General features: G+C 37.1%; 1 protein-coding gene and 1 pseudogene across 1 annotated transcript; both read left to right on the forward strand.

The window, feature by feature from the left end:
• Positions 1–1,535: 1,535 nt before the first annotated feature.
• On the forward strand, positions 1,536–10,462 carry LOC122327442 (macrophage mannose receptor 1-like). Its single transcript, XM_043222812.1, has 8 exons — positions 1,536–1,673; positions 1,750–2,109; positions 2,190–2,526; positions 6,748–7,085; positions 7,177–7,509; positions 7,781–7,875; positions 8,131–8,245; positions 10,368–10,462. Exons 1-8 carry the CDS (start codon positions 1,637–1,639, stop codon positions 10,460–10,462), a joined length of 1,710 nt encoding a protein of 569 aa, XP_043078747.1. The 5' UTR covers positions 1,536–1,636.
• Positions 10,463–12,350: 1,888 nt separating this feature from the next.
• LOC122328104 lies at positions 12,351–16,667 on the forward strand (annotated as a pseudogene).
• The last annotated feature ends 5,079 nt before the right edge of the window (positions 16,668–21,746 follow it).

A 21,746-nucleotide genomic window follows, 5' to 3' on the forward strand; every position in this document is an offset into this window, starting at 1 on the left:
AGATGGCGCCGCCTCCCGGCCTCTCGACGCTGGGCGGCTTCCGCCAGCTCGACCGCCTCAACCAACTCCATGACGTTTTGGGGTTTCTCATACCGACTGCCTGGCGAGCAATTCCGGGAGAGCCGCAGGAGCCGGGTCCATCACCACCCTTTCCACAATGATTGCGGGGTTGGTGTCCCATCCAGGAGCCAGTGTTGCGCTAGCCAAGTAAGTTCGGGCGGCCTGGGTCCTTGCCGGCTGGCGAGACTGGAAGACCCACTCTTGGAAGGCTTGGGCTGCGCGAGACGGTGATAGACCGACCCTGCCCAAGATTTCCCTCTTTAGGTCGTCATATACATTCGCCAGGTCGGCCGGCATGCTGAAGTAGGCGCGCTGGGGCTCTCCTGACAGCAGTGGGGCCAACGCGCGTGCCCACTCCCTCCGGTCCCATCCCTCCGTGGTTGCGACGCTCTCGAACATCTCGAGATATATTTCGGGTCATCGCTGGCGGCGGACATTTTGGGTAGCAGCTGTGTGGCTTGCATCCGGGGATCAGGCACGACGGGGCGTGGTTGAGTGGCGGCGCGGAGAGCAGCGAGCTCCTGCTCGGTCTCGTTCTGGCGGGTAGCCAAATGCTCGACGATCTGTTGCTGGCGAATGGAAACCTCTGAGAGGCGTTGGAGGAATTCCTCCATCTTCGCCGGGAAGCGAGCAAAGAGAGAAGTTGATGTTGTGGGGAACCTTTAATAAAGGCGGCGACAGCGCTCTTCCTTTTTCTCTTTGTTTCCTCTGTTCTCTTGCGCTTTAAAACTGCCCGCATCCTCCACCACTTGTGGCGAGGCAGAGGAAGCACAAGAGAAACAGGTGCAGTGAAACCCCCGGAGGGTGTATTTATTAGACAATACACAGATGGTGAGCGGTGAGTCCGTGTGAGGAGTGCGGCGGTGAGTCCGGGGGTGGTGTAGCGGTGAATCCGGTGAGTGCAGCGGTGAGTCGTCTCGGTGTTTCCCGTGCTTAGAAGCGTGAGGGAGTCCACTGTGAGGTAGTCGGGGAAGTAGCTCAGGTAGGCCCGTCACGTTGTAGCTTCTGGGAGACAAAGAAAGAGACAACAGGTTAGCGTGCGTTTCCGGAGTCTTGTCGCTCACTGAAGCCGTCGCCTGGCCGGGCTTATCTGGCCCGCGGTTGATGAGCTCCAGGTGTGGCGAATCCGTCGTTGAGTGGCTGGTGTAGGTGTTTCAGGTTTGTTCCCAGGGCAACGCTGATCCTTCCTCGACGCTTTCGTCACAATATATATATATATATATATATATATATAGTATACTTGATATCAGATGTGTGATATACTTGAATCAGATGTGTGAAATTAATTTGAAACAAACAAAAATACTCAAATTGCAAGTTGAGAATCATTAGGTTGTGCCCCACTTCCCCCCTGTAGTACCTATTCTGGTCAGCAGGTGGAGGTATTGTCAGGTAATCAAACCCTTTACCTTAGTATGCAACTGTTAAGTCGAGGTTACAAGCCTCTAGTAGTCTGTACTTATATATGTGCATATCACATATTTGCAGTTTAAGCTTTTATGTCATTCAACAAACTAATACAGTAAATGTATGATGTTTTTGATCATTACAGCAGTGAGGATCTGTGTGAGCAGTCATGGACGGGGGTCTGTTTGTGCTGCTTCTGCTGTCAGGTCGGTGGGATCATTTGTAATCTGTATTTATGATGATGTGTTCACATATAGATGTTTAACATGCTGGTTTTAACAGGGCTCTTCTGGAGCAGTTCTGCTCTTTCTCGTCCGTACTTCTATATAAATACACCAATGTCGTGGCCAGATGCTCAGAGATACTGCAGAGAGAGATTCACTGATCTGGCTACTGTAGACAACATGGATGACGTGAACAGGCTGGTAAATATAATAGATGCTGGATACAGTGGATCAGTGTGGATTGGACTGATGAAGGGGACACAGAAACAGTGGAGTTGGTCTAATGGAGAAAACACAACTTCTCAGTACTATAACTGGGCTTCAGGACAGCCAGATGCAGATGGAGATTGTGTTGTTATTAATTCTGGATTTTGGCATGATATGTCATGTAGTAATAACCGATATTTTGTGTGCTACAGTGAGTTACCCGTATTTTTTCTATTTTTCCATTTAAAGAGTTGAGAACAGATACCCTGCATTCTTTGTGTTTTTCAATAGAAAGTGATGGATACGTCTTTGTAAAAAGTGATAGAAACTGGACAGATGCTCGGAGCCACTGCAGACAGTATTATACCGATCTGGCCACCATCCACAGCTCTGTGGAGAATAAGCAGATAACTACGCAAATTTTAACCGGAACGTCCTTCTGGCTTGGTCTGTTTCTGGACTCTTGGGGATGGTCTGATCAGTGGGATCTGAGTTTCAGACACTGGGCAGCAGGTCAACCTTCCCAGACTTCAGGATCTAACTGTGTTGGCATGACAAGAACCGAGTCTGGCAGATGGTCTCAGTACAGCTGTGATGTACAGCAGCCATTTATCTGCTATGGAGGTGAGTTTCTCCAGTTCACAGAATTGAATGATTTAAATGGTTTGTAGATTACGCAACAGACATCACAAGCAATTGAATCATGGTTTCTTCATTGACATCTTTTATGTTGAGCTTAACTTCATGTTTCTTGTAGATGACTCGAAAAAACAAATTGTGAGATTGAAAATCGCATGTCATGGAAAATGTGCATTGAATGATCCTTCAATACAGACAGCTATCCTGAATGAGGTTTGAATCTGCGTTAAACAGTGTTTAGTGTTAATTTCTGGTACAACTACACATTAGTATTAGTACTAACGACATTAGTATTAGTACTGAATACACTCAATAAAACAGCTGAAGAAAAATGCATTCAACAACATTAAATCCAACAAGCACCATTTTTATCATTATCATGAATATTATTGCTTGTTGGCTTGTTATTATAGGCCTAAGGATGATATCATAAGCTTTAATTTGACTCTTTCTTGCTGGTCTTTCAGATAAGTGAAAAGCTGAAGAACATGATGTTGGAGAGTGAAAGCAAAATAAGATGGAGAAAGGGGAGCAATGGAGAGGTGTTTCATCAGGAGAACAACCATATGGTGAATTTAGATAATAAATGTATTAGGAATGTGTAATGTACTTTTTAAAAAACGAAAACACTGCTTTAAAAGTTAATGCTACTATCTTGTTTTGAAAAGCTGGAAAATAGTAGTAGTAGTGCAATACAATATTAACAAAATTGATGAATGTAGTCTAATAATAGTTATAAATATTTGCATTATTACAAGATTACTTTTGTTTCAACACATTTAATTTTATTAATTTCCTACGAACGCAATCGACGTGGTTTCGAATCTGCTTTCTGACAGCATTTTTTTCTCCCTTTTGAAATTTTAAATCTCATCATAAAAGCATTTATTGTCAATAACAGTCAAGGAAATAATCAAAAAGTTCAAAATAAAGTGTTGGGTGTTGGCATCTGTTTAATAAGTATCAGTTAGGGTTTGGGTTATCATCACTTCTGTAATTTTCTCAGCATCTATTGCACGGATTTGTGCAAGCTTGAATAAGGTGGCCTGTTTCACCTAAATACTTGCAGTAAAAATGTATAGAATTAAACTTACGATGAAAGTTTAAAGACAGATCTTTACGCCATGGCTCCAACCAGTTCCAAGAATTCCAGCCAGTTCCGTCCGGAACACCGCCTTACTGCTTATTAGTTTTTTTGTGATTTATCCCTTGTCGCCTTGGACGTGCTACAAGCCTGGGACTTTATTTTGTCGCCCGAACTAAGCACCTGTGTGTGAGTGGTTGTTTGCACGCTGTGTGTGTATGTGAGTGTGTGTTTAATTTTTGTCTTTCTCTTTTTTCCTTTTGAGGATTAAAGTCTTTGTTAATTTTGCGGTCACTGGGTGCAAGACATCTACCTGGTTTCTGCTGTACAGTTAGGAAATCGGGAATCGTCTGTTTGTGGTTGTCATATGAATACGGTGTGGGCGGTGATATAATGAGCGGTTTGGTTTTGGGGTTTCTTATATTTCTTGATTTTGTGCATTGTTCTATTTTAAGCGTCAGATAAATTGCTGCCCAAGAACAAATAACCAAACTGACAAAACAAATAAATTAGAATTTCTTTGCATTGTTATTATTGTTGTGCTTTTTTTTCTTTGTTATGGTGTTGCCATTTGTTATTGCATGCATCTTTTTTGTGTGTATTATAGGTGCAAGGGTGGTCCATCCTAGAGCCTCTTGGTAGGACATTATTATGTGTCAAAGTATTGCATACACCCTTTTCCAGATGGTGTTGTGAACCTGATGTTGACACGTTCAGCTTCAACACTGTTAAATGTACATACAGAGTGACTGATAACATCCCTGTTATCAGTCCGACCAAATCCAACCCTAAACCTACCAGAGAGACAGAGAAAGAGAGAGAATATGTAATGAGCTTAAACTTCAAAATTAAAGTATGAAAAAATCTATGAAATTTTTATGTAGTAAATTTTTTTTAAATAGTAGCTGGAATGCTTTAACATTTGCTAAAACACTGAATAAACAAATCGGCTATGAGCAGGGGATTTGTTGCACTACATGGCTTAAGATCTGGTCAGCATTGCATCTTGTTCTGTTCTGGCCAAGAACCGCCCACTTAAACAGTTTAGAGGCACGTTTATGTAAAATTACCTGGAGAGAGCAGGGAGTGTTGAAATATGGGGTGATTTATAACATCTGTTTAACCAATAAGAAATAAGTGCTGCGGGGAGAAATCGCTTTTTAACGTCCACTGCCCTCCTCGGTGACAGTCGGCTGAAAGTCTCAGCGTAAAAACTAAAGAATTTACAGGAAACTTTTTTCAGGTAAGAAATTAAAAGATCACATCTAGCCATAATTTGATTCGCGTTTATGTCAGTGGGTCATGCGTAACAGGTATAACCTAGAAGAATCTGAATAGGAAAAGGCTGTTTTGAAGGAAAACAGTGGTTGCACCTAATACTTATTTAATAAAAACTTAAGTCAGTTGAAAAATTAAAATTGTCTTGTTCATAAAAAAAACTCTGAATATTTGCAGTGTTCACAAAGGAATGTTCGGTAATCTACAATTTTCTTATAAACATCCATCAATTTTGATTATAAACATCCATCAGATTTGCAGAGTGCACATTTGTTTCCATTTTTATTTTTTATTGCATTCATTAAGAAAGATACATTTGCCATTTTTACATATTTTCCATTTAAATAGCATTAAGCGAGAATTGTGCGGGGGTTTTAAGAAATAATAAATTTGTGCAAGTCCATATTTTTTATTAGTGGGGTCATTGCAACTGCGTCCATTACTTGATGATAATTTGCAGCGTGTTAATATAAAAGTGATTTTGTTTGTGTCCGGTAAATAACTAATGTTTTCCACACTTAAACACCCCAAAATAAAACTTTTGCCATTAATCTTTACCCCCACCTCATTCCAAACCCATAAAAGCTTAGTCTTTGGAACACAATTTAAGATATGTTGAATGAAAGTAAATTACACTGTAAAGGTCTAGAAAAAAAAATTGAAAAGCATCGTCTGAATACTCCATCTGCCGTCAGTGGCTCAGTGAAGTGACGAGAATACTTTTTGTACAGAAAGAAAACAAAAATAACAACTTATTCAACATTTGGAACCTGTTAATGCTGTTAATGTTCAAAGCGTAATCAGATGCTAACAGTGCATCTGTGTGTCTATTGCAGATGCTCTCTAAAAACAAAATATTCAGCAATTCAGCACCGTAGGGAGATTTTTTTTCATACAAAATGAATACTGAACTATTGTTATGATGCCTTTCATACTTATCCTGGACCTTGACAGTATTGTATACTTTACCAGTCAATGGGACTTTTAACCTATTTTAGGTATTTTAATTATAAACATTTGTTGTGTTTTTTGCTAACATGATTCAAAATATCTTGGAGATTAGCCATTTTCTTGCTAGTGTTGATGCAGTAGGCAAAAACATCTTGAGAAGGAGCTATTTGAATATCAAAGCTCCGCTCGTATTCCATGTAAATCAATACAAAATCAGCCTGAGCAGCATTTATTACTGCAGTGTTACACTTTTTGCTTTCAGTGGGTGACGGCACTTTGAGAGACTTTGATAAGGACAAACCAAATGTCTTTAATTAAATAAATAAAAATAAATAAATTATATATATATATATATATATATATATATATATATATATATATATATATATATATATATATATATATATATATATAGTATACTTGATATCAGATGTGTGATATACTTGAATCAGATGTGTGAAATTAATTTGAAACAAACAAAAATACTCAAATTGCAAGTTGAGAATCTTTAGGTTGTGCCCCACTTTCCCCCTGTAGTACCTGTTCTGGTCAGCAGCTGGAGGTATTGTCAGGTAATCAAACCCTTTACCTTAGTGTTCATAGTGCTGTGCAACTGTTAAGTCAAGGTTACAAGCCTCTAGTAGTCTGTACTTATATATGTGCATATCACATATTTGCAGTTTAAGCTTTTATGTCATTCAGCAAACTAATACAGTAAATGTATGATGTTTTTGATCATTACAGCAGTGAGGATCTGTGTGAGCAGTCATGGACGGGGGTCTGTTTGTGCTGCTTCTGCTGTCAGGTCGGTGGGATCATTTGTAATCTGTATTTATGATGATGTGTTCACATATAGATGTTTAACATGCTGGTTTTAACAGGGCTCTTCTGGAGCAGTTCTGCTCTTTCTCGTCCGTACTTCTATATAAATACAGCAATGTCGTGGCCAGATGCTCAGAGTTACTGCAGAGAGAGATTCACTGATCTGGCTACTGTAGACAACATGGATGACGTGAACAGGCTGGTAAATATAACAGATGCTGGATACAGCGGATCAGTGTGGATTGGATTGAAGAAGCGGACACAGACACGCTGGAGTTGGTCTAATGGAGAAAACAAAAACTACTATAAATGGGGTTCATTACAGCCGAATGGAGATGGAGTTTGTGCTGCTATATATTATGAGCTTTGGCATGATGCATCATGTGACTTGAATCTATACTTTGTGTGCTACGGTGAATTCCTTATTATTTAAAATGCATTTTTGTGCAGTTTAATTGGAAAAGATGTGCTGAGAACTGATACTTTCTTTGTGTCTCTGAATAGAAAAGTCTGGATACATCTTGGTACAGAGCTCCAAAACATGGAGTGACGCTCAGAGCTACTGCAGACAGTATCACACAGACCTGGCCACCATCCACAGCTCTGAGGAAAATGATCAGATAAATCAAATTCTTTTACTTAGCAATTACATCTGGATTGGTCTGTTTCTGGACTCTTGGGGATGGTCTGATCAGTGGGATCTGAGTTTCAGACACTGGGCAGCAGGTCAACCTTCCCAGGCTTCAGGATCTAACTGTGTTGGCATGACAAGAACCAACTCTGGCAGATGGTCTCAGTACAGCTGTGGTCTACAGCAGCCGTTTATCTGCTATGGAGGCGAGTTTCCCCAGTTAACCGAATCAAATTCAAATGAGATAAGACAACCTTGCAGGAAATTCCCTGACGGAAATTTGTCTGCCGTTTAGAACAAATAAATATGTACAAATAATGCTTTACCTGTACTGTAACCTACCCACAATATACAGTATATACATATACAACTACGGGAAGAAAAAAAAACTAAAGATGATGAGGTGCTTTGAAAGACGCGACTGATTACAAACAGCTGAAATATGTTTCCTTTACTGATGTATTTTATTTTTTCTAGATGACATAAGAAAACAAATTGTGAGATTGAAAGTCACATGTAAGGGAAAATGTGCATTGAATGATCCTTCACTACAGGCAGCTATTCTGAATAAGGTTTGTATCTGCTTTAAACGGTGCTTAGTGTCCAATTCTGGTGCAACGACTTAATTGCCAAGTACAGTATGCTCTCGAAAAAATGGCTGAAGAAGAATGCATTATATTACCTTAAACCAAACAAGCACCACTCATGTCACAACTATCATTGTTATTGCTGATTTTGTTGTTGATTTAGGGCTAAAATGATATGAAACATTAATTTCAGACAAGTTTTGACAGGTTTGATTTCATTCTTTCTTGCTGGTCTTTCAGATAAGTGAAAAGCTGAAGAACATGATGTTGGAGAGTGAAAGCAACATAAGATGGAGAAAGGGAGGGGATGGAGAGGTGTTTCATCAGGAGAACAACCATATAGTGAATTTAGATAGTAAATGTATTAGAATGTGTAATGTATTTTTAAAGCTTCAACACAGTTTTAAAAAATATCAGTTAATGTTACTATATTGTTTAGAGGAACAGTAGTACAACAATACAATATTAACAAAATATGGATCTTCCTGAATAATTATAGGCTAATTTAAGTACTTTAGTATATGCATTTTGAGATTTTTATACATAGCCTATTGTATGTATATGTATATGTATATTCCTTTTGATATATAAAATATAATATCATTGCCAAAATAAACTCACAGGAGACTCAGCTGCAATAATACAGTGCCTATTTTTCCTATTTTAAGATTTCTGTATGTCATAGTAAATGTAAACAGCAAATTTTGTAAATGTCAGATTTGAGTAAAAAGTAAAAAAACTGCTCTTTTCTCAAACATCTGTTTTATTTAATTTATTTAAATTCATTCTGTATTTGATTTACTGTCTGCATTATGGAAGAATATTCAGAACCATTTTTAAAAGTAATTCAGGTTTTTGTTTTTTCCATATGTGGACACATAAATTGTGACATAGTCGAATTGCAACTGCAAATCTTGCATTACCGTTTGCATTTTCATTTTCATTTTCACGAATGCATGGCGACTGCCAAATTTGCAAGTCCATTTGCAACTGTATTTACCATGTCTTACAAGTTATGAGCCTGTCAGATTTAAATAACAATATTAATTATCACTCTTTCTGCAGGGTGCATAACCTACCCAAACTTAAAGGGATAATAAATAATAAATAATAATAATAATAATAATAAATAGGTACAGTAAGGTGTCCGACAGTGCTCAACACATTTCTCAGTCGCCATATAAATGTAATTATTTCTGAGAATCACAATTGTCCATTATTTTACATTGCTGAAGTTAATTGGCAGTTCTAATGATGACATAATTATCATTCTGTCATCGATGGACTTTTTCCTGCCACTTTCACCTCTGGCTTGCTTTAGAAAATGCAAATAGAAAAGCACCTGCAAATCAAGAAAACAAGTAATTGTGCAAAAATTACACTTTATTACTCAACTGTAAATTTGTGTGAAAAGGAATAAAGGGTGTCTGAGTTTTTACTGATTCTAATGTTCATTTCTTTTGGGAACTTCGGTGATAAACTACGGATAGATCAGATGGCTAAGATACTGTTGTTGTGTGGAGGTGAGTGGGACAATTACATCAAACGGGTGGAATTTGTGTACGCTTTTCTCACCAGACTTTCTGGTTCATGGACGAGACTTATTAATAGTCACTGTTTAAAGTGCCCTGTTTTGGGTAATGAAATCTTTAGTCAAGGAGTCATGCATGCAAGGTCAAAAATACTTTCACTGTCTTATAATATGCATTTATTCTTACTCTTTACCTTACTCGTGCAACGACTCCCAGACAATTTGCTCAATTAATAATTTTCCCAAACCCCTCCTTTGTGTGACGCTAATATGTGATGATCAATCAATTTGTCTTACTTTCTTTTCATCATGCCTGCAATGCTTGATAGAGCAGAGTTTGTGGGCTCAGTGCTGCTTTATGCGCACAACCGATATTTTACCTCAAAAGTTGCACCTAGTGGCAATCAAAAAAAAAAAGGTGGCGGTATGAAATGATATTCCGAGCTAAAGACGGTTACTGCAGCGAGTTACTGCCGGTCTCCATCGCCATAATGGATGGAGGATCCTCGCCTCACCGTCCTGCCTCCGAGTCCCGGACTCCTCCTCGGCTCGTGAGACCCGTGGCTCCCCTGGGCTCCTAGCTCCTCCTCTCCACTGTGGTCCGTCAGTCCACCAGCTCCACCAGGCTCCATCGTCCCTCTCCGCTCCGCTCTTGGTCTGTCGTCGACCATCCATCGCCTCAGGATTCCTCTCCTCCTCCGGCTTCGCCTCATCCTCCATCTCCCGGCTCTGTCAGGCTCCTCATTCCCTCCGGCTCCACCTCAGTCCTCTGTCGCTCTGGCTCCGCCGCGTCCTTCCCGTCCCCCGTCTCCACATCAGTCGCCAAAGCCTGCGGCGTCGCCTTGGACCTCCAGCGCCTCGGCGTCACCCTGGCTCTTTGGCCCCCCACAACCTACACAATAGTTATATTCCCACAGGATTGTGGCTCTGCGTTGATTTGTTCCAGGATTCTTGGGTCTGATGAATAGAGCTGCTTCTTCAGAGACTGAGCAGCAGGTCAACCATCTCAGAGTTCAGGATCCGGTGACTCCGTTGAAATGACTGGAAACATTTCTGGGAAACGGTCTAAGGTACAGCAGCCTTTTATCTCTCATGGAGGTAGGTTTAACTATCAACAGAATTAACTTATTCAAACTAGAGTTTTGTGGCCGACTCTGGAAACAAAAGTCATGAGCCATTTAGGACAAGATGTTTTGACATCATCAGTGACAACATGCAAAAATTTCTTCAGTCAAAATTAGCTCTTTGAATATGAAAATTACTGATGATTTGTCTTCAAAAAATCTGTATGTAATTTATTTTGTACCTACTGTAAATTTCATTAAATGCAACAATGTAAACAAATAAACACTTTAGTTTGCAATCCTTTTTCATCAATTCGAATAATGTCACATATCTTCATATCCACATATCTTTTGGTCAAAAGATGTTGTAATCAGCAACAATGTGCTGAAACATTAAGGAAATCAAATTATTAAATATATCAAAGTTATTCATGGCATGTTATTCATGAATAGTGATAAGATAGTAGCATGTTATGGTGCAAACTGAATCTTTTAGATTAAAGATTAAATTGTATTTTACTGAGGAGGAAAATCAATTAGACTTTGTTTAAATGTAGTGAAAGGTATTTAATTGTAATAAAAGGTTTCTCATTTAAATTGTGCAATGATTTAAAACATCATCAGTTCGAAATAAGATGCTGCACTTTAATGCGTCCACCACCATCCTCAAGTGTTAGTAGAAGCTGAAAGTTTGTGTAAAAATATAAAGGAAAACAAATGATAAAAATCAGAAATAAATTAAAACATGTCTAGCCGTTATTTGATATATGACCATGTTAATAAATGTTATATGACACGTGTAGTCATATCTAATTTTTGAATTTGATATATAAGATCCATAAAACCCTTAAGTGTTTAATAACATGAAATTTTGTGTCTGATCAAATGGGGAAGACGTCTGCTGAATGCAGAATGATGCCACAGACACACTGTTATGTTTACAGAATTATGCACAGTATGTTATTACTATTGTCTATATATGAAACATCGGTTAAGCAAGTATGTTTACAAGAATCCATATAGATGATAAACTCCATTATTGATCCATTGCATGTACTGCATACGGAATATGACTTATTGCCTTCTGAAAGGTTTCTAATGTGTAGGTATAATCATTTTTAAAAGTCTTTAAATCCAAGTCAGTTCAAATATTGGATAATTAATAGGTGGATATACGAATTATGTGTATATTGCATGTATATTGTTGATCCAATGGTCTTGTAAACACCTTGAGTCCAACATATTGCAAGCACATTGTAATTATATATTATATAAATTTAACTACAATCATACTGTACATATTCTAAGGTGACAAAATATGTCAGAATCTGATGATAATATTAGTTACTACTCGTATACAATGCAGTGTCCAGCGACAAGCAGTGTGATGCACGGTCCAAAAAGGAAAATGAGCTATTTGAATATGAAAATGTACTCAAGTCTTCTTGTCACAAAATTAGAATTGATCTTACTCTGTTACATCTTCATTTGAGTGAAAGCTTTTGATCCTTATGTAATTCAGCGATGTTATTTAAACACACAGAAGTGTGTGTGTGTGTGTGTTCAGGTGGGTCAGACCCCATGTCGCACATTTCTGTAATGGTTCACTTTCTGTTCCAGGCTTATATGAAGTAATCCGTGGATCACATTACTGGAAAACTGGAAGCACCTAATAAACATATATAGGCAAGGGAAGAGGAGTTTATCAGACTTAATAGATCGGTTTATTCTGTTGTAGAATTGTACAACAGAATAAGCTACAATTACATGTAGAATTGAACATGTAAAGTGACCAATGATGTTTTGTTTTGTTTTGTTTTACTTTACATTTAGGGCATGGTTACCCAAAATAAGGAGAGTGTCTCACGTTGTCACTTTTGTAGATGTATATGATCCTGCTGAGTAGCAGTTAGCAGTAACAGTATCAGCTGAAAGTCTCTCTAGAAAAAAGGATTTACAAAAAAAACAGGTAAGAAATTACAATTTCACATCTGACTGTAATTTAATTCAAGATAATGTAAATGGATTTTAAAATGACAAATCTAGTAGCACCTGAATAAGAATGATGTCTTCATTTAACTTACAACCATTCAAAAGTGTGTTTTTTAATCTTATCTTATGCTCACTAAAGCAGTAAAAATTAAATATAATAAAAGCTTTAATATTATATAATGTTATTACAAATTAAAATGCTTTCTATTTTAATACATTTTTAAATGTAATTTATTCCTATGATGCAAAATTAAATTTTCAGGTGCCTTAACTCCAGTCTTCACGTGATCCTTCAGAAATCATTCTATTATGATTCTCAGCTAATTATCTTATGTTTACTATTGTGAACTGAAATGAAGTCAAGTGGGGCCGATGATGTGAATGAGTACATTCATACCCAGTATCTAATCTCTTAAGTGTTTTCACTTTTTATGTTAACTGACATGCAAAACATTTGCGTTGCAACATTTACTGGTCTATTATAAACCACAATGTAAATAATAATAATAAATAACAATAATGGGAATTGACTGGCATGGGCGATGATTGTACTTTTTGTAAAAATACATTTTTCTTATGTTTTTTTAATTGTATTTTGTGTTAAACTGTAGTGCTTAGATATGTTCAATATCTATATTTTCAAGATGATCTTTTTTTGCCCAAGATGCTTTGTCCAGTGATGAGATGACAAATGAAAATGTGCTATTTGAATATGAAAATCACTTACATCTTGTCATCACAAAAATCAGCATATATTTTATTTGCGTGTTAGCCCTGAAGCCAAAAGACATATTACGGTGCACACTTAATCTCCTTGTATCATTATGATGCTTGTTCTGTAGTTAAATGTTAGTAAAAGTGAATTTTGGGGTGTTCCAGTGGGTCATGCTTTGATTCAGAGTTTTTATAGTGGTTCACTTTTTGACTGATATAAAGGAATGTGGCAATTTCACAAATAATTACAAATAAAGAAGTGACGCACTCAATTAAACAGTCTGATGTAGAAACTGTGTAAAAAAAATTATAGGTTTGTCTCATAGAATTTGTGAACTTTTTTGAAGGTTTGATGTAACTAACCTAAGCAAATTATATTACATTTATTCATGAGGAAGACACATCATTTATTATAGGAATCAATTACGTCTGCTGTACACATCTACAGCAAATGTCTTAAGCTCAAGTTGAGCATGTCTCCAACAACTGCTCAAATGTGAACTGTAGATTGAATAGCATGTAAACCGCTCTAGAACCTTTCTTTAATCCAGTGTGTTCCAGCAGATTAGATCTTACTAGACAGGGTAACTTCCAGACTGTGAGTGCAGTGACACAGAAAACATATGTTTAATCATCCCCTGATTAGAATCCAACAGAGAGTATCTGTGTGAGCAGTCATGGACGGGAGTCTGTTTGTGCTGCTTCTGCTGTCAGGTTGGTGAAATAATTTGTATTTATGATGATGTGTTCATATGTAAATGGTTTAACCTGTTTTTTTAACAGGGCTCTTCTGGAGCATTTCTGCTGTTTCTCGTTCGTACTACTATATAGATACAAGAATGTCGTGGCCAGAGGCTCAGAGTTACTGCAGATCGAAGTACACTGATCTGGCTACTGTAGACAGCATGGGTGATGTGTACAGGCTGGTAAGTATAATAAATGCTGGATACAGCGGATCAGTGTGGATTGGACTGAAGAAGGGGCAAAGACACGTTGGGGTTGGTCTAATGGAGAAAACACAACTTCTGGGTACTATAACTGGTCTTCAGGACAACCAATTGAGGATGGAGATTGTGTATCTTCTTTTTCCGGGTCCTGGTATGGTATGCCATGTGCCCAATTACGATATTTTACATGCTACAGAGGTGAGTTTTGTTAAATAGTGAATGTGTAGTTTTACCTGGGAAAGAAGAGCTTGATCTTTTTCTTTGCAACTCTCAATAGGAAACATTACATACCTAATACAATCTGCTAAAAACTGGAGTGACGCTCAGAGCTACTGCAGACAGTATCACACAGACCTGATCACCGTCCACAACTCTGAGGAAAATAACCAGACAACTAAGATTCTTTTATCTGGATTTTACATTTGGATTGGTCTGTTTCTGGACTCTTGGGAATGGTCTGATAAATGGATCCTCTTCTTCAGACACTGGGCAGCGGGTCAACCATCCCAGAGTTCAGAATCTGGTAACTGTGTAGGCATGACAAGAGCCAATTCTGGCAGATGGGCTCAATACAGCTGTGATCTAAAGCAGCCGTTTATCTGCTATGGAGGTGAGCGTCTAACAAATAATATCATGTTAGACTAAATGAAAAATGTCAACAACAAAAAATTGCTGTTTCAATTTGAAATAATTGGTTACCCTGCTGCCTAAAAATTATTAGTTTAGACAACTACAATATTTTAGTTTTCACTGAAATTGACATAAAGTAACTAAAGATTTTAAGTTGACTTAACTAAAAGAAAATTAGGCAGCAGGGCAGCAAGTTATTTCAAGTTAAAACAGCAGTTTTTTACAGCGTATTTAACAGCACAATAATATGCTGATAACTTGATATCAGCATATATTCTATTACTGTCTGCTATATATTCAGTCTGTTACCTTTGCATATTTCCCTCTGTAATTTCATTAGCTTTTAACTTGAAAAATGCTCTCAAATATGAGATAAAACACTTTGTTTTTGGACAATGTGATTTTAAGTTTTAAAGTAAAGATTTTGTTTTGGTTTTTACCAATGATCTTTACAATCGTTTCATTTTCCTCCTAAAGCGCCTAGGCCTTCTGTACCAACATACCAGTTTATGAACCTAAGCGCGACATGGCTAGACGCTCTGAAATACTGCAGAGCGAGATTCATCGATATGGCCAATGTTCTGTCCATAAACGATGCGAGGAGGCTGGTAAACACAATGGATCTTGGAGACAATGGTTCGGTATGGATAGGTCTCTCTGCTGTGGGAGGAAAAAGATGGGTCTGGTCTATAGGGGACAATTCAGTCTCGCAGGACGCTATGTGGCATCCAGGAGAACCTAGTGGTGATGGGGAGTGTGTGAGGAGTTTTAATGGAAGCTGGTATGATGAAAGCTGCAGCACCATTCTCCCATTTGTGTGTTTGAATGGTGAGTCCTCAAATCTAGTTTGTTTATCCCTGACTGAGGGCTGGTCCTTATTACTTGGTCTTGTATTTCTCATCAGACAGCACTGGTTTTATTACAACTGAAACTGCTATGACATGGAGAGATGCTCAGATTTACTGCAGACAACAACATACTGATTTAGCGAGCATCAGCAGCCCAGAGCAGCAGAATCTGCTCAGTAATGAATCGCTCTGGATTGGTCTGTTTCTGGACTCTTGGTCATGGTCTAGCTATTGGAATTATTTCTTTAGAAACTGGGCACTAGATCAACCATTCCTGAGTTCAGGAACTAGTCTCTGTGCTGGTATGTCAATAACCAATTCTGGGAAATGGGCTCAATACAACTGTCAGTTAAAACAGCCTTTTATCTGCTATGGAGGTGAGTTCCCCCATTAACACAATTTGTACAGCAGCTTATTCAAGTCAAGTGGCTTTTTATTGTCATTCCAACTACATATAGCTGTGCAGTACATATTCTCGAAACAGACACTAAAAAGAACTGTTATGTGTTTGGGTGTTTTGTGGGTGACTTCTGTATTTCTCTAGCTGACAGGTTAATTAAAAACCAGATCGTGAGACTCAAATTTTCCTGTACTGGAAAATGCACATTGAATGATCCTGTATTACAGGCAGCCATTCTGAACGAGGTTTGTATTCTCCTTGAGCAAATTCACTGTCGAATTCTAAACGAATAATTTGCCAACCATCTAAAGCATCCCATAGCCTTGCGTGTTTTCACATTGTTGCTGTTATTAGGGTTTTTTTTAATTCTTTCTTTCTGGTCTTCCAGATAAGTAAAAAGCTGAAGAGCATGGGGCTGGAAAGTGACAAAAAATTAAGCTGGAGAAAGGGGGAAGGTGGAGAGGTGTTTCATCAGGAGAGCAAACCTAGAAAGAGTTCATATAATGCATGCAAAGTGCAGTAAAATCGACCTTGTTTAAGTAAACTTTAAACAGATTCAAAGAATGTAAGTCTTTCTAGTAATGTAGGTTGATTTAAGGAACTGTGAAGTAGCCTTAGTAGTATTTAAAGTAGTATGGATGTAGTGTAATATCTATTAGCAAATTTCATCCTGCATATTATTCCCATTATCACGTCAGACCTAGATGTGTTAAAATCTAAAAATAGTTTGTGTCTTATTTTTTGGAGTTAATTATTCAATGTAGTATCTTTGATGTGCTATATGTTAAAATAAAATTTTTGAAGTTTTGAAATTATATTATTATTAAATGACCATCTCGTTTCCCTTTTGATAATAACAATATCCTACAATGTCGCTCGGTTAAATATTTCACATAATTTATTAAAGCGTTCATGTTTTATTTATTTTTATAGTTAGTGAGTGCCACATGGCAACACAGCAGTTAGGTGCCATTTCTCTTTTGACCACCAGAACAAAGTACAATCTTTTGAAAGGTGAATGAACATGGTTTGACTGGAGCCTCTTTCATAAAGCAAGATCACAAAATAAGCCACAGATTTATTTTTATAAGTCAATTGACAAACTAACTGAAATAAACCGGGCTTATTTGGTAAACTATGTAACAGTTCCCGATTTTGGAGATGTGAGCAGTGGCCACGTGATCCTGGGAGTTAAAAATTCAAGGTAAAATTCACGCAGTCTGGTTGTAGATTAATCACAAGACATCGTCTTGCTTAGTCACCCGTTTGTGAGAGTCATGGTGTCTTACGTGTTATCGAAATTGTAAATAGTTTCAGAATTGGACACGAACAGCCTCTCGGGTTGTATTTTCTACTGAGAAATTGATACCAGAGTTTTAAAGTTGGCCGGCCGCGGGTCATAAACTTTAAACATTGCTGTTCCCACAACAACTACATCCTTTGTCTTGTCACTAGAGTAGTGTATTTATAGGCTAGATATGAACGATCATTCGAAGCATATTATATGTTTTATAAGCAGTGAAAAAGTTATTCTTCCAACATTAAAGCACTTGTAATCACGACTTCATAAAGGGAAATGATGTGAGCCTGGATGCCAACTTTATATGGAAGTAAAGGTGTATCCTATTGCATTTCATTTGTACCTATGCGTATGTTTTTTGTTTTTTTAATGAGAGGATTTGACAGCATCTAGAAACAGACCTCTTTACTTAACTAAACTGCGTTTTGAATGATCCTCCCACTACCACAAAGCGAGTCTGTCTCGCACAAAACGATTTATTTTCTTTCTGAAGCCTTACAATCACCCGTTTCCCTTGCATGGAGAGCTCCTTTGACTGCATGAGGTTTGTTCACAGCAAAGCTTCCAAATGCAAATGTCACACTTAAGCTAAGCTCCGCACCTTTTACCCGCTTAAATGATGTAGAAACAACAAAGGAATCTATCCATGAAAAGTCTTTTGAGTCAACTTTCCAGTTACTTATGATCCCTTGGGAAAAAAAGAGGGGGAGCAGTGCACCTTTAGGCCATGTTCATGTTATAATTGGATTAATATTTAATTTATAATATAATGACTTGAATATGTTTTGGTCAACAGCTAAAATAATATAAATTGTGCCTGTGTCCAAATATAACTGTACTTTCAATGTTTTGTCATTGCAATTCCAGTATCCCTATTTGGAAATCAAGCTAGAAACTCTGTAGTTACAGGCTCCAAGATGTTTTGAATTTGATGTTCGTCGAATATCGAAATCTCTGACACCTGTTGATCAAAAAAAATTAGCGTATCATTTTATGTACCTAAATGTGTGCACAGGACGAAATGTCTTAAATCTGCAGTCTGTTGCCGAGTCTGGTTTTCCAGTGGAATTGGGCTACTTTGACTCTCTTTCCATAGGTTGAAGCAACCCCAATAATGTGATATTTAACCCATGGAACGTGACTTTTATCAGATGAACCCCGCCAAAAAATGTGATTTACCTCACTGGAACTACCAGGAATCCCCTTGAAAAGCCACTTGTGCTAGAAATTAGACTTTAGACTATGCTAGACTACACGCACTACGTACACACATAGTGGACATCAGAAATATAGCCCATGTGACATCTCAAATTAACGTCTTGGAACAACATAATGGTGAATAATTAATGACAGAAATGTATTTTTTGGGTGAACTTTCCTTTTAAAGATGGTATGTAGTCTGTAGGCTGGAGAAAAAGGGAAGCTGAAGAGGTTTTTCAAAGGGAAAGCAACTCAAAAAAATAAGAGTCTGTTTCGTTGGGAGAAAGTAGTATTATTTATTTAACAAATATTTGACAACAGGTCAAAAAATTGTCAAACTACAAAATAATGCACATAAATAATTTAAGAATATAAAGAAAATTGTGAGCTATATTGTTTTGAGGATTAAAAAAAAAACATGAATTGTTTTATTACTGAATTTATAGCATAGACTCATTCTTACAAGTCTACACATTTCCTTTACTAAATTTGTCATTTAACGCTCCTATTTTAAATTTCATATTTTTTTAAATAATATCATTAAAAGTATATTTATTTTTCCTTTTTTTTTTTTTTTATTTTTTTATTTTTTTTTTATTTATGCATTGAACAACAGATGCAAAATAATACAGTAGACAATACAAAGGCAGGGAGACAAAGAAGAGGGATTAAATAAAAATATAAATTAAATAAGAGAGAAAAAAAAAAAAACACAATCAAGGCCTTAGATCGCTCTTAAATTTTAAAGAACACAGGCGGACAGTTTTGATCGCCTTTCTATTAGTGTTTCTTTAAATAATATAAAAATAGCTTTCCAGTTTTTATAAAGCACTGAAACAGGATTTTCTATTAGAAAATTTACATTTATGAAAACTTCAGTAATAAAATGAGTAGATTAATAACAAAAGTTTCGTTATTCACATCACCTTGGCTGAAATATCCAAAAACAACATTTTCAAAATGCAAATTATAATGAAAAAGTACCTTTTGTTTGATAAACACAGAGACATCTTGCAATGAAAAGTATAGTTAGGTTTTACTGTTGTCGGTTTCACTAACTCATCTGTGCGTGTCACCGAGTCCTGTGTTTGTCAGTCTCTTGTGTTCGGCTCCTTGCATGGTGCGCTCACCTGGAGTCCCTGTCTGTTCATTTGGAGTTCGTTCTCTCAATCCTTCTGTTCCAGTGATGGCTTTTTTTTCGGCGAGGCTGTTTTTCAGTGAGGTCCCTGGTGTCGTGAGGCTCTGTTATTCAGTGGGAGTTTGCTCCAGCGAGGTTCTTTCCCTGAGCTGCTGTCCCTTGTGGTTGAATTTTATATGCGGTTGTAAGTAATAAGTAGACTTTTTGAAGGGGCAAGTGAAAGAAGAGAATTTTAATTGCCCCACTGGAAAACTCATCTGAATAAAACGCCAATGGGGACAACGCAGAATCGTAGACAACACGCAGAGCAGTTTTGGCGGGGTTTTTTTAATCAATGATTTTTTTTTTTTGTCAATGATTCTGTGGTCCATTCATAAGGACAGACACACACTTCATTCTTGAATGAATCACCCGTCTGAACGAATCAATTTGAAGACTTCTCATTAATTAAGATTCATAGTGTGTTTTTACCAATATTTCATATTTATAATACAAAGAATTTGTTATGGGAGAGTATGTATGCATTTAATAATGCTCTTTAAATTTTTAAGTTATTTTAAAACATTTGTGTGCACTTTAAAATGTAATTTCCCAACATTTACATATCAAAATAGTAGCCTATTATAACACAATTACAAACTTATTACAAACAAATTACAAACTTAACAAAGACACCTTAGAATATATGATAAAACCATTTAACAATTTTTTAAATATATTTTCTAAACATATTATTTTCACAAACTGAAAGTACAGTAATTACAACTTCTCAAATATTATATTTATGCTTTTGGAAATTGATTTTTTTTTTTTTTTTTTTGTCCCTATCAGGCTTATCATTTTGCATTTTAGGCTCATTTTGACCACAAAGTATGTGTTTGCTACAGGTGCAGTTGTGTAAGTGCATTCAGAGTTGTGATGGTGGGAGTTTCAGGAACGTTTGACATTATGTGCAAAACAACCCTGCAACCTTTATCGTGCTTTGTTATAAAGTGCATGAAAACAGTCAACTTAGATTTATACGGTTCTGTCTGCATTCTGAGCAGTTTTGAGAGATTTAGCTTTCCATAGACTTGTGTAGATAGAACCCTTTTTTTTTGTTTGTTTTCTTTTAGAAATGCCAAAAATGTACACCGCTTACAAAAGAATGTATCTTATTACATAATATAAATAAGAATTAGAATATGTGAATGTGAACTCCATTTTGACAAAAAATGTCAGATAGAATATAATTCCAAGGCGACAAAATAGTATTACTTTGGCTGTATCAGAAATTGCTCCCTATAACATTAATTAGGGCCTTATTCATATAGGACTATTTCTATATTTATACAGGACAATGAGCCAACCGGCTACTAGACCTCTGGATCAAAACACACTGTGCAAATCAAAGCAGGAGAAGAGGGATGGTGTCAATGCATAGAGATCTTTTTTGGGCTTTATAAATTAATGCAATTGCATTAATGCATATTATTTGCATTTAAAGAGATAGTTTAGGGACAAGTTTTATACATGGCACATACCGGCTCAAAGGTACTGCAAGTGCATAGCATGTGGTCATGGGGAAATTGTGAAAAGATCATGGGGCCGTAGTGTCCATATAGCTCACAGCGCCATCTGCCGGTGAAAAGAAACATTGACACGATGTCTGCTTGCTATATCGGGTTTTACTGTGTATATGCTAGCTGTTTTGAACGTGCTGTAAAACAGGGACAGGACACCGAACTGGTACTGTCCCTAAAACGTTTCTGGTTACCCAAAAGAGGGAACGAGACTGGAGTCTGAAGCACGTGTAAAAATATATATATATATTCTGGTGTAGAAAAACAGCACTTTAGAAAAATGACGCTGTAAAAAGGACAGAAAGCAAGTGAATAAATATGGAGGTGAGTTTACACACAGAACAAAAGGTTTTGAAGCAAATATTACAACTATGAAATGTTTTATTTATTTATCCGTTTTGTGTTGAGGAGACTTTAATTTTGTATTTCTCTAGATTTGACTAAAAGTCCGTAATAGGCAGTAATCCATATGTCTCGGAAGGAAACAATTTAAAGAATAATAATGTTCTGGGAGGTAATAATAGCAATCA

Source organism: Puntigrus tetrazona, chromosome 2, assembly GCF_018831695.1.
Source record: "Puntigrus tetrazona isolate hp1 chromosome 2, ASM1883169v1, whole genome shotgun sequence".
Classification (NCBI taxonomy): domain Eukaryota; kingdom Metazoa; phylum Chordata; class Actinopteri; order Cypriniformes; family Cyprinidae; genus Puntigrus; species Puntigrus tetrazona.

Coding starts and splice junctions, on each gene's coding strand:
- LOC122327442 (XM_043222812.1), top strand. CDS start 1,637: ATGGACGGGGGTCTGTTTGTGCTGCTTCTGCTGTCAG. Junction 2,110..2,189: donor CCGATATTTTGTGTGCTACA/GTGAGTTACCCG, acceptor GTTTTTCAATAG/AAAGTGATGGATACGTCTTT. Junction 7,510..7,780: donor GCCGTTTATCTGCTATGGAG/GCGAGTTTCCCC, acceptor TATTTTTTCTAG/ATGACATAAGAAAACAAATT.